General features: G+C 41.8%; 1 protein-coding gene across 7 annotated transcripts in view; it reads left to right on the top strand.

The window, feature by feature from the left end:
- Positions 1-3234: 3234 nt before the first annotated feature.
- Positions 3235-12187, top strand: part of LOC128520170 (protein MTSS 1-like) — a 40147-nt gene continuing 31194 nt past the window's right edge. For 6 of the 7 annotated variants that reach the window (XM_053494269.1, XM_053494272.1, XM_053494274.1 and 3 more), the window contains exons 1-2: positions 3235-3593; positions 8837-8898. In XM_053494269.1, coding sequence (XP_053350244.1) covers positions 3522-3593; positions 8837-8898 — 134 coding nt within the window. In that variant the 5' untranslated portion in view covers positions 3235-3521. Of the gene's footprint in view, positions 3594-4634; positions 4646-8836; positions 8899-12187 lie in introns of those variants that run through there. The other variant, XM_053494271.1, reaches the window with a different exon arrangement.

Raw genomic sequence — 12187 nt, forward strand, 5'->3', positions numbered from 1 at the left:
CGCAAAATAACTGGCGGCCTCACAGTGTTTATTGAAGTTGTCCCCATATGTTCAGATATTTTCAGTGTAAATACTTTTAACTTTTTACAAACATATCCACATTACACAGACCTGCTCAATGCAAATGTATTTTATGTCCATATAAAATTGTTTACACTGTGTTTGTGTAAAAATACATTAATTAGATTCATATTTAAATGACGTTTCAAAATCATATTCATTTATTAAGTACTTTGTTTATTTTATTATTTAAAGTAAATTCAATATTGGATTGGATTGACCTTGTTAGGGAGTTTCTGTATTAAATTCAAAGTTATTGATGAAAAATAAACACAAATGAATTTGGGATTACAGACTGAGAATTTCTATTATAGCAGGTTTAAAACCATGTCGATGCTAAAATCTGCCACTAGGTGTCACTAGAACACAGTAATTCACTCGACCTCGTTTTAGTGCAAATGAAATAAGTGAATATGAGGAACATCCCTAATGTTAATTAAATAAAGGCTGCAGTAAAATGTACATAATGTGTTTATGGTGTTTAAGTTAAGGAGTTAAATAGATACATCAGAAAAGAAAATCTTTTAGAAAAATAAATCATTAATTGAATTTGGTTTTATTTGCAGGACAAAAATGCTTCCAGTTAAAAATTTGTATTGTTTTACAATTTTAGCTTAAAACAATTGTTAACAAGAAATATATATATATTTTATATATATAGAGAGAGAACCTATATTTAGTCAATTTAAACATTTTTGGGCAAAATGAACATTTCTCACGGCGTTCAGGAATCTGTGTGATTTGCAATTAGCTGAAGTTTAATTAAGAAGTTAAATTAGGAAGTGAATTACTTCTCAGATCTTTCCATACAAGATGTGTTTAAACCTTGTGAGAAAGACACGGTATTGATTTGCAGCGCTGATTGGATTCCAGCGGTGACGTGGCATTTTACCTGGAGCACCTGTTTAATTATTCATCCACCGTACCTGCTTATTGTAAGTGTTTATGGTGGGTTTATGAGTTCTGGTGATGGAGTTTCCATAAATAAATCCATAAAGAAACGACCACAATGACTGGTATTATTATCATTATTATTATTATTATTATTATTATTATTATTATTATTATCATTGTGTTCAACCCGCAGGTGTAGTGTGTGCAGCCGGCGCGGTGTGTGAGTATTCAGGGCGAGTGATGGGCATCACTGTGGGCACAGACCTGGGTCTTACTGTATATCACACCATCAGCTCAGACTCCTGTATTATACAGTGTACTGGTCTAATATAGTGTGTTTTATCATTTTATTCAAACTGTAGAGTAAAAATGAAAGTAATGTTGGCAATTATAATTAAAATCACTTCACAACGAGAGCTTTAAATGTTTCATCCCAAGACTGATATAATGGAGACGTGTAGCCTATCAGGCCGTCGTTTCGTTTAAAGCCATTAATCATCCGATAAAAAATCTTAGAGAAACAAGTCGTTGGGTCATTCCACAGAAATGGAGGAAATGCCAAAATTATTTAAATGAACAAAACACACACATCACCTGTATATGTTCAATAACTATAGCATCTACTTACAGTCATGAAATACATTCTTTTACTTCAATGTTCAATAAGTTTAAGTTAATGTCCTGTCACTGTGATTGTACATGGAAATGTGATGTAGACTTTTTATCTAATTCTTCATAAAACCAGCCTGGTTCACAATAACATCGATATCTTATATAATTAATAATGGGAAATAAATATCACACACAGTGTCAGTGTTCTTACTGTTACACACAAAGAGTTTTATTAAACACATCTGACAAATTAAACTTACTCCTGAGTCAGACGTCACTAGATGAAGATGGACAAACGCAAAAGCTCCAGTATCTCAGACGTCTCGTTTCATCTGTTTAGAAAGTCATCATTTATTTAGTAATTTTATTGTTTATTAAGATAATTCTGACATAAAAATTGACTAATCTAATAATTAATTGATTTAATTCATAACTGAAAACCATGTGGCCTCGTACATGGAAGTTGTTTTGTAAATAGTTAAGATTTTTCTCTAAATTGTCATTGGTCATATCTGTCAAAATATAACGCAGGTGAAAAGCAAAGAAGAGACGGGAGAAGAGACGCAGACCTGCACGTAGGGTTAGAGGTGTCTAAATGACCTCCTGACCAAAAAAAGGAAAAGAGTGGGAGACATGAGTGAGAGTGAGGGGAGAGCTCAGAGAGAGACGTCTGGACCAGGAAGATCAAACACCCCGAGGGAGCCCTGGAACACGACCTCATACACTGACAGAAAGGGAATTGAACTGGAATATACAGATTAGATATTTATTCATTTTTAAACTGAATGAACTTGTTTAGTTGTTAAATGAACATTTTAAACGAACTTGTTATTAATAATGATGTTCACACTGTCCTGAGCTCCACATGCACACGTGTAAGAGTCTATGAGCTCTGCTGCAAAATCTCTAATGAAATCTCCAGACTCGCAGGCGTCACAATGATGTTTTGGGTTTTTGAGCTGCTTTCGACCTCCAAAAAGGCCCAGGTGACTGAAAAATAGATTTATATTTTAAATCCTTAGAAAAGTAATAGTGTTGATGTCGTAGTGCTTTGGCGGGAAAAATAAATGAATCTTGGAGAAATACAGTATATGGTCAAGTTCTATATTCTAATGTCTAACTGTCTGTTTATTTGCTGGTTTAATTTGTCTACTGTTATTATTTATTTGTTTATTTCTTTCTAAGTTTGTTTAGATTACACCGACAGTACTTCTACTTAACTGTGTATAATTAAACTTTCATATAGTATTTGTCATTTGTATGTGATTTAATAATAATAATAATAATAAATGAATGTTGATGAAACCTAAAATCACGTGACGTAGTTTTTTCTATTTAAATAAAAACGTAAAAAACGTATTTTTTATATTATACATTATACGATGTTTATATGAATCGACTTCGAATAAAAAATAATTAAAGTAATTAAAATAAAAATAATAATAATAATAACTGGAGGAAAACGACGTAGGGACGATACAAAAAAAGGAAACAAATGACGTCTGTTTCCGGTGGGTGTGGCTACGTGACGCGCGAGGGGGAGCGCGCTGCTGGGTGGCGCGCAGTAGTTGTAGCCCCGCCCCCTCGGCCCCGCCCCCTCGGCCCCGCCCACCGTGTTGTGAGGGGGCGAAGCGGAGAGACGGAGTCACACTGCGCGCGCTGTGTTTACGGAGCGTCTCACTGCGTCCTGCGTGTCGGTACAGAGGATACACACACACACACGGAGTGTGTCAGAGTGAGTGTGTGTGTGAGTGTGTGTGTTTCTGTGGATTTGTGTCGCTCATGGCGGAGTTACGGGACGCGCTGCACCGTGCGGAGGAGAGAGAGCTGTAGGTCTCACCGTCCTGTGTGTGTGTGTGTGTGTGTGTCGCGATACTCCGGTCCGTCTGGTTCCGCACCGATACCGATACCGGAGAGTTGTGTAGCGGCCCGGAGCTCCAGTGTGAGGTGTAGAGATGGAGGCGGTGATGGAGAGAGAGTGCAGCGCGCTGGGGGGTCTGTTTCAGGCTGTCATCACCGACATGAAGGTACACACACACACACACACACACACACACATCATCATCATCACCGACATGAAGGTACACACACACACACACACATCATCACCGACATGAAGGTACACACACACACACACACATCATCATCACCGACATAAAGGTACACACACACACACACACACACACACATCATCATCATCACCGACATGAAGGTACACACACACACACACTCCACACACACATCATCATCATCATCATCACCGACATGAAGGTACACACACACACACACATCATCATCACCGACATGAAGGTACACACACACACACACACACACACACATCATCATCATCATCATCACCGACATGAAGGTACACACACACACACACACACACACACACACACACATCATCATCATAATCATCACCGACATGAAGGTACACACACACACACACACACATCATCATCACCGACATGAAGGTACACACACACACACACACACATCATCACCGACATGAAGGTACATGTGTGTACACACACATCATCATCATCATCATCATCACCGACATGAAGGTACACACACACACACACACATCATCACCGACATGAAGGTACACACACACACACGCACACACACACACACATCATCACCGACATGAAGGTACACACACACACACACACACACACACACATCATCACCGACATGAAGGTACACACACACACACACACACATCATCACCGACATGAAGGTACACACACACACACACACACACATCATCATCATCATTATCATCACCGACATGAAGGTACACACACACACACACACACATCATCATCATCATCACCGACATGAAGGTACACACGCACACACACACGCACACATCATCACCGACATGAAGGTACACACACACACACACACCCCAACATCATCATCATCATCACCGACATGAAGGTACACACACACACACACACACACACCATCAACATCAACATCATCACCGACATGAAGGTACACACACACACAAACACACACACCATCAACATCATTATCACACACACACATCATCATCACCGACATGAAGGTACACACACACACACACACACACCATCATCATCACCAACATGAAGGTACACACACACACACACACACACACACATCATCACCGACATAAAGGTACACACACACACACACACACACACCATCACCATTATTATTATTATTCACTTTTGCTTTTTCAGTGTTTGTAAACACATTCCTTCCTGATTATTAATCTGTAATAAACAGGGATAATTATAATACATGCTTTTTTAAAGTTCCGTAATAATCTCCAGTTATAACTCTATTTTTTATTTATTATTTATTTTTTAAATTGTTATTCCTGTTGCTAATAAAATAAGTAATCAATTAATTAATTTTAGAAAAAACATAAAATGTGACATACTCATATTTTTGTATATAAATAAAAACATACAAATTACATAACATCAACATACATCTTATTTGTTTTAAATATTATCAATTATACAATGTTTAAAGGGATCGACTTTGAGTGGAATGTAAAGTTTAAACAAAAAATAACTGAAAACTGATATGAATCAATAAATAAAACATAGATAATTATAATAATTATAATCTTACAGTATGTTTATGTTTATTTCTGTAATAATTTGCGGTTGTAGCTCTAACACGAGTGTGGATTAGTTTTTATTAATTGGAGTCTGATTAAACACAGCCGATCGTTAGTGCTCAAGGCAAATGTGCACATTTGTGCTTTTGCGTGTTGGTTTGAATTTGCAGTCGTGCACACACGCTTTTTTGCATGGAGCTCACATACACACCTGTTAAAGGGTCATTTGAGGAAAACAAAAACCTGCTGTACCTGGGAGACGCTTATACGCGCACACACACACACACACACACACACACACACACGCGTCAGTCTGATTCAACTTAATACGAAGCACATTTTGATCTCAGTGATATAACTTCAGTATTCTGAGTCCTTAAAACTCGTGCCTGATTATATCTCCAAATTCCAAACACAAAAAGTTGAAAAAATGTTTATTGAGAAAAATATTCTTTAAAAAAAAAAGATTACTACTTTTACTTACTTTCTTAAAAGTTGGGGCCTAAAGTGTTTCTGGTGTTTATGTACAGGGTGTGTTACCTGATCATGAGACGCGAGGACTGGAATAATTTACTGGAATAATCGCCGATAATAATCTGTAAAGATGTAGTACGGATATTTGCTTGTTGATTTAATTAACCGTCGAGGCGGGATATGTTTCAGAGTTAGTTGTAACAAAGAGAATTTATTGAGATCACTGTTTGTCCAAAACAAACACTAATGTACAAATTAACACCTATGTGTTAATAAACTTCCCACCTCCTGGGACGCCGTTGATCAGAATTATTCAGGGACTTCTGGGAATTTGTCATTTGGGGACTGCCTTTACCCTGTAAACCGTGGAACATTCCTGAACATTAGGGACTTGTTGTACCTTGTAACTCAGGGACTACCTAAATCTCATGAACCAGGGACTCTCTACCCTTTAAATTGACATTTCCTGAATCCTGTAAACCGGGGACTCCGGATCCTGAAACTTGGGGACTCCCTGTGTGGTTCTCCAAATCAGGGACTGTGGAAACTTTAAGACATTTTGAGTTGGGGATTTCTCTTTTGACCTTCATAGCAGATCACGCTGACACTCTTCAAGTTCTATAACGTTCTATTAAGTTCTAAGTTCTATGATGGAACACGCTGTCGGTGTATCATTTGGTCAGTTAGTGATGGTTTAGAGACAGCACCTGGAGACACAAACGAACTTGGACGGAAAAATATCAGGACAAAGAGTCTCGTGAGCTCCTCCATTGGTACTGTTGATGTATTTTCCCTTTTGCGAAGGGTTCGACTTTCAGGGTCCTTAAAATATTTATCAACCATTACAGAGTCTCAGAGTCCTGAAGACCGGCGTTGGGTCGGATGTCTGATTGTTCTAATCTTTGCTAATTTGCGGTGATGAGTTGTGAGTGAGACGTAGCTGAGGTCTGAATTAGCACGTCTTCAGACTTTACAGCGAGGCTCTTTATGTGTAGCAGGAATGACTCTAAGCACAGATTGGGAATCGTGGATAACTTGTTAGTTTAACGCTAACGGTTTGTGTTTGAACCAACAGCGCTATTTGTCGCATTGCATTTGAATAACTAGTGTAGCTGAACCTGCATTTTGCAAGCTAGCACACGGTGACCTTGTGACCCCTGAAGACTCCTCCTTTATCCTCTCTCGTCCTGGAGCTATTTCTCTCTCTCTGGTGTTGAGCAGTTTGTAGTTGCACAAGTCCTAAATTCCTAAAGTCTGTGACTGCTGTGGCGTTCAGTCAGTCATGCTGTCAGCGCAGCGCTCAAGCAAAACATGAATCAGGCTTTTGTGCGGACGTGGCTTGCGTGTGGACCGGGTGTTTGTCGGGCTTAATTCCCAAGCGACGCCTCGAGGGCCTTGATGAAACTTTATCTCTTTGTGAAACTTTATTCTCTCTAACAGGGGCATTGTGTAAAACACGAGCAACACGCCAAGCCGAGCACGCAGAGGCCTAATCCCAGGTAGACCTCGTTAGATCATTAGATCCACTTTACACACGTTACACGCAGGCTGTGGAAAATGCAGCCCCCCCGCCCCAACCCCCAGCCCTCTTTACAACCTTTGTGGTTTCTGCTCTAAGGATTAGGTTTGATATTAAAACAGAGTAAAATATTACTGCATTGTTTTAGATCGCTTGAGGCCAACACGCCGCTACCGCGTCTACACCATCAGCAGTGTGTCTGTGTGTACTCCTGGGGTCAGGTGGAGGTGTGAATAAACACATCACCTAGTCCCGTGGTTCTTAGTGTGGGGCGCCCCACTATTGGTGAATACAGATATGACAGGTGGGGCGCAATGAACGGGAGGGAATTAGTGGAAAATAATAGGAAAGTACCTATTCCAATTCACACGCAAAGAAATGGATCATTAATACAAGTAAATTAAAATAACATCAGAGAAAAAGTGGAACCATAACGTAGTGCAACAATAACAGTTTAACGTCGGCATGTTAATTCCAGAGGAACAATATATAAGGAAACATTCGGTATTATATATATGTCATTTCATTTATTCCTATGTGTATGCTGATGTTTCTGTATTTTTGTTAAAAATTTATATTTTATCAGACAGTACTAGTCTGGCATTTTTAGTTTGCAGTGTGGCAACAAAGTTGCTTTTTGATCCTTCAGGCGCTAAACAGAAGGGAAGATCAAGATCGTTCTACGCTTTTTGTTGGTGTGCGGCATTTTGCGATGATCCCTAAATCATTCGTTGCGCCGTAGAGAATAATGGTGTTTGTGCTTTTAAACATGGATAATTTAAGGCGGATGGAGCTTAAAGACACTGTAGAGAGGAAATATATGTGGGTATCTTATTCGCGGGTTTATTTACGCAGCTATTGAATTTGAAGATGCGAATATTAAACTAACTTTACCGCGGACACAAACCGGGTCAGTAGCGTACTGTATGTAGTGAGCGTAATAACGTCAATGGATACATTTGTTACATGGACCACAAAAAAGCAGGTGATTCAGCACCATCAGCCTAATTAACCAAAAAGCCAGCCGAAAGGAAATCATGGTGCGCTTGGATTTCTGGTGGGGATGGTGGGGGCGGGGGAGAGACATGTGTGTGTTTTGTGTCTTAAACCACTGGCAGCAGACAGCATGAGACCCAACATAGTAGGAAGACACTTAGAGACAACACACCCCAGTCACGTTAATAAGTCACTCGACTTCTTTGAAAGAAAGCTCTAGATAAGTGACGAAGTAAGCCTGTTATAACAATAGCACGTGTATTTTATCTGTTTAGAACTATTTGATCTTGTTGGTTTAGAAATTGATATTTCAATAAATAGTAAACTTGGCCGATTTTGTTATCATTTTGTTGACAAGTGGGGCTTGAAAATTTCAAAAAACCGATGGACGAAATGATGGAAAATTGTCCATTTGAAAACCTGACCTTAGCCCCGCCCCTAACCCTAATAATTACAACTTTTTAAATAAAGCCATGTTGACCCTTTTCGATTAGTAACTCTTTGGACTCCACAGACACGCCACCGGGAATTTGATTGGCTTGTGCTGCCACCTAGCTGTAAGTTTTATATTCACGTTCGTAGCGCACTTATCTTCTGGTCAGTTAATGAGACGCTCTCGAATTGACTGCTCTGGGTGTGTGTTCGTGTTTCCACAGAGCAGTTACCCCGTCTGGGAAGACTTCATCAGTAAAGCTGGAAAACTGCAGTCTCAGCTGAGGTAAGGACGTTTATCATCATCATCATCATCATCATTATCTCTTTCTGTTTAGATTCCAAACTTTCGCTTTGTTTGCTTAAAACTAAGAATAGTGCGCTTTTTAGATCCATGCCTGGGATAAAGTCACGTTTCGGGATCTGGTGAGTCCTCGATGCGAGACCAGCTCGAGAAACCCAAGTTTTATGTCTGTTTGCTTAAGACATTCCTTCCTGTCCCGCACCAACACTTTCAGAATGGAAAGAGTCTAAATCCTAAAGCGGCCTGGGATTTTCTTTCCACAAGCAGAGCCGGAGGACACGGGACCTTAGACGTCGTCCTTTCAGATGGAATCTGTTGAATAACAACAAGATGGAATCTGATGCTAATTTTGGAAAACGTGCGTTCAGTCTTTGTCTTCGCACTCTTCCTCGCAATAGTAAGGGATGACTTTACACGGATGCTCGTAACTGTTTAAATCCGTTATTACTCGACGTTAATCACAACGATCGAATGAATATTGTAAAGATTACGCCATGCTGTGTGATGAGGGCCAACCCTCCGGCTCATGGCCTCATTTCCCGAAACTTTTTTGGAGATCTGTGTGTGTGTGTGTGTGTGAGGTGTGTATCCATGTGCCGTGGTGTTGCATCACTCCTGGAGTTTGCACAGGGAGGAGAAATTCCACACCGAGACTTCTGGGTTAAACGCTTCTGTTTGATCAGCAGGAGTCATGTGACCAAAGAAAATCCGCACTCCTAGCCCTTATACATGACCGAGCTCGTGTGTGTGTGTGTGAAGTTTTTACACACAGCTGGAATTCCTTAAAAAGGAGCATTTAAGGAAAAAGTTTAGTTTTTATTTTGTTGAAACAATGTAACTAGAGATGCTGTACTTGAGCTGTTGCTTTGAAAACAATAACGTATCAGAGCGGACGCGTGAATATAAACCTGCGCTACTCTCAGAGTCGCTGAATTAATCAACGAATGTTTAACGAATGTTTAGCGCCGTACACCTGAACTCTACTGTATCACCGAACACACGAGCTGCCAGTTTGGATCAAAATGTTTTTATCTTTAGCTATCAGGTCCTTAAGCTCCACCCCCGCTGGAGCTGAAAGTGGAGCAGATGATCATAAAGTTTCACTCTAATGTCTAGTGTGTGACTTTTTGGTAGTTTTATTTCTTTATTAGGAGACTGTTTATTAGTGTAGACGCCCTGTGTAGACGCTCGTTGTAGACGCCCGGTGTAGACGCCCGGAGTAGGCACCCGGTGTAGACCCTCGGTGTAGACCTTCGGGGTAGACCTTTGGGGTAGACGCCCTGTGTAGACCTTAGGGGTAGACGCCCTGTGTAGACCCTCGGTGTAGACCCTCGGTGTAAACCTTTGGTTTAGATGCCCGGTGTAGATCTTCGGTGTAGACCTTTGGGGTAGACGCCCTGTGTAGACCCTCGGTGTAGACCTTTGGGGTAGAAGCCCAGTGTTTACCCTCGGTGTAGACCTTTGTGGTAGACGCCCTGTGTAGACCCTCGGTGTAGACCTTTGGGGTAGACGCCCGGTGTAGACCCTCGGTGTAGACCCTCGGTGTAAACCTTTGGGGTAGACGACCTGTGTAGACCCTCGGTGTAAACCTTTGGGGTAGACGCCTGTATAGAGAGAGAGGAGAGGCGTCTACACCCTGTGTAGACCTTCAGTGTAGACCTTTGGGGTAAACGCCCGGTGTAGACCTTTGGTGTAAACGCCCGGTGTAGACCTTTGGCGTAGACCTTTGGCGTAGACCTTTGGTGTAGACCTTTGGTGTAGACCTTTGGTGTAGACGCCCTGTGTAGACCCTCGGTGTAGACCCTCGGTGTAGACGCCCTGTGTAGACCCTCGGTGTAGACCCTCGGTGTAGACCTTTGGGGTAAACGCCCGGTGTAGACCTTTGGGGTAAACGCCCGGTGTAGACCTTTGGCGTAGACCTTTGGTGTAGACCTTTGGTGTAGACACCCTGTGTAGACCCTCTGTGTAGACCCGGAGGTTTTGCTGTGTTGAGCGCTGCGGCTCCGAACGGCCGCAGTGGCATGTCGAGTTCGAGCGCTCTGTAATTTGGCCGTCATCTCCTCCCTCTCTCTCTCCCTCCCTCTCTTCCTCTCCTCTCCTCTCCTCTCTCCCTCCCTCTCTTCCTCTCCTCTCCTCTCCTCTCCCTCTCTCTCTCTCTCTCTCTCTGTCTCATCATTACATCTCCTCAGGACATTTCTGGGGTGAAATTAATATCTCGTCTGTTTTTTTCCTCCCGTATGATCTGACCTGCTTTATCTTTTTTCCTCTCTCTTTTTTTTGAAGAGTCTGTAATGTGATCCAGCTGATGTTTTTTTACCCTCTGATCTACTTTTAGTGGTTTTTCCTTCATTTTTCATTTTCCCCCATCGACCGGTCCAGGCTGACACGCTCACGCATGATCGATGTTTATTAGTCAGAAGCTAAAATTAGTTTGATAGTTAGCTGTGTGTGTGTTAGTCTTAAAATCTCCTGTTTAAAAACTCTATGTATGGTCTACATTATAGGAGTGTACACTGTGGTACCTTATGTTACTGTATAATACAGAATGGTACGAAACCGTGTGTTACATCTTGTTATACTATATTATTATACGGTGTGTTACTCTGTGGAGTGTTACAGTGTGGAGTGTTACAGTGTGGAGTGTTACTCTGTGGAGTGTTACAGTGTGGGGTGTTACTCTGTGGGGTGTTACAGTGCGGGGTGTTACAGTGCGGAGTGTTACTCTGTGGGGCGTTACAGTGCGGGGCGTTACAGTGCGGGGCGTTACAGTGCGGAGTGTTACAGTGCGGAGTGTTACAGTGCGGGGTGTTACAGTGCGGGGTGTTACAGTGCGGAGTGTTACAGTGCGGGGTGTTACAGTGCGGAGTGTTACTCCGTGGTGTGTTACAGTGCGGGGCGTTACAGTGCGGGGCGTTACAGTGCGGGGCGTTACAGTGCGGGGTGTTACAGTGCGGGGTGTTACAGTGCGGGGTGTTACAGTGCGGGGTGTTACAGTGCGGGGTGTTACAGTGCGGGGTGTTACAGTGCGGAGTGTTACAGTGCGGGGTGTTACAGTGCGGGGTGTTACAGTGCGGAGTGTTACAGTGCGGGGTGTTACAGTGCGGGGTGTTACAGTGCGGGGTGTTACAGTGCGGGGTGTTACAGTGCGGGGTGTTACAGTGCGGAGTGTTACAGTGCGGAGTGTTCTGTTCTGTTATTTTTATCTGAGAGATCTGAGAGAAGTTCACTTTACAATAAAAAATAATATTGTAGTATTACAGTGGGCTGTTAA

The sequence above is a fragment of the Clarias gariepinus genome, chromosome 4, assembly GCF_024256425.1.
Source record: "Clarias gariepinus isolate MV-2021 ecotype Netherlands chromosome 4, CGAR_prim_01v2, whole genome shotgun sequence".
Lineage (NCBI taxonomy): Eukaryota > Metazoa > Chordata > Actinopteri > Siluriformes > Clariidae > Clarias > Clarias gariepinus.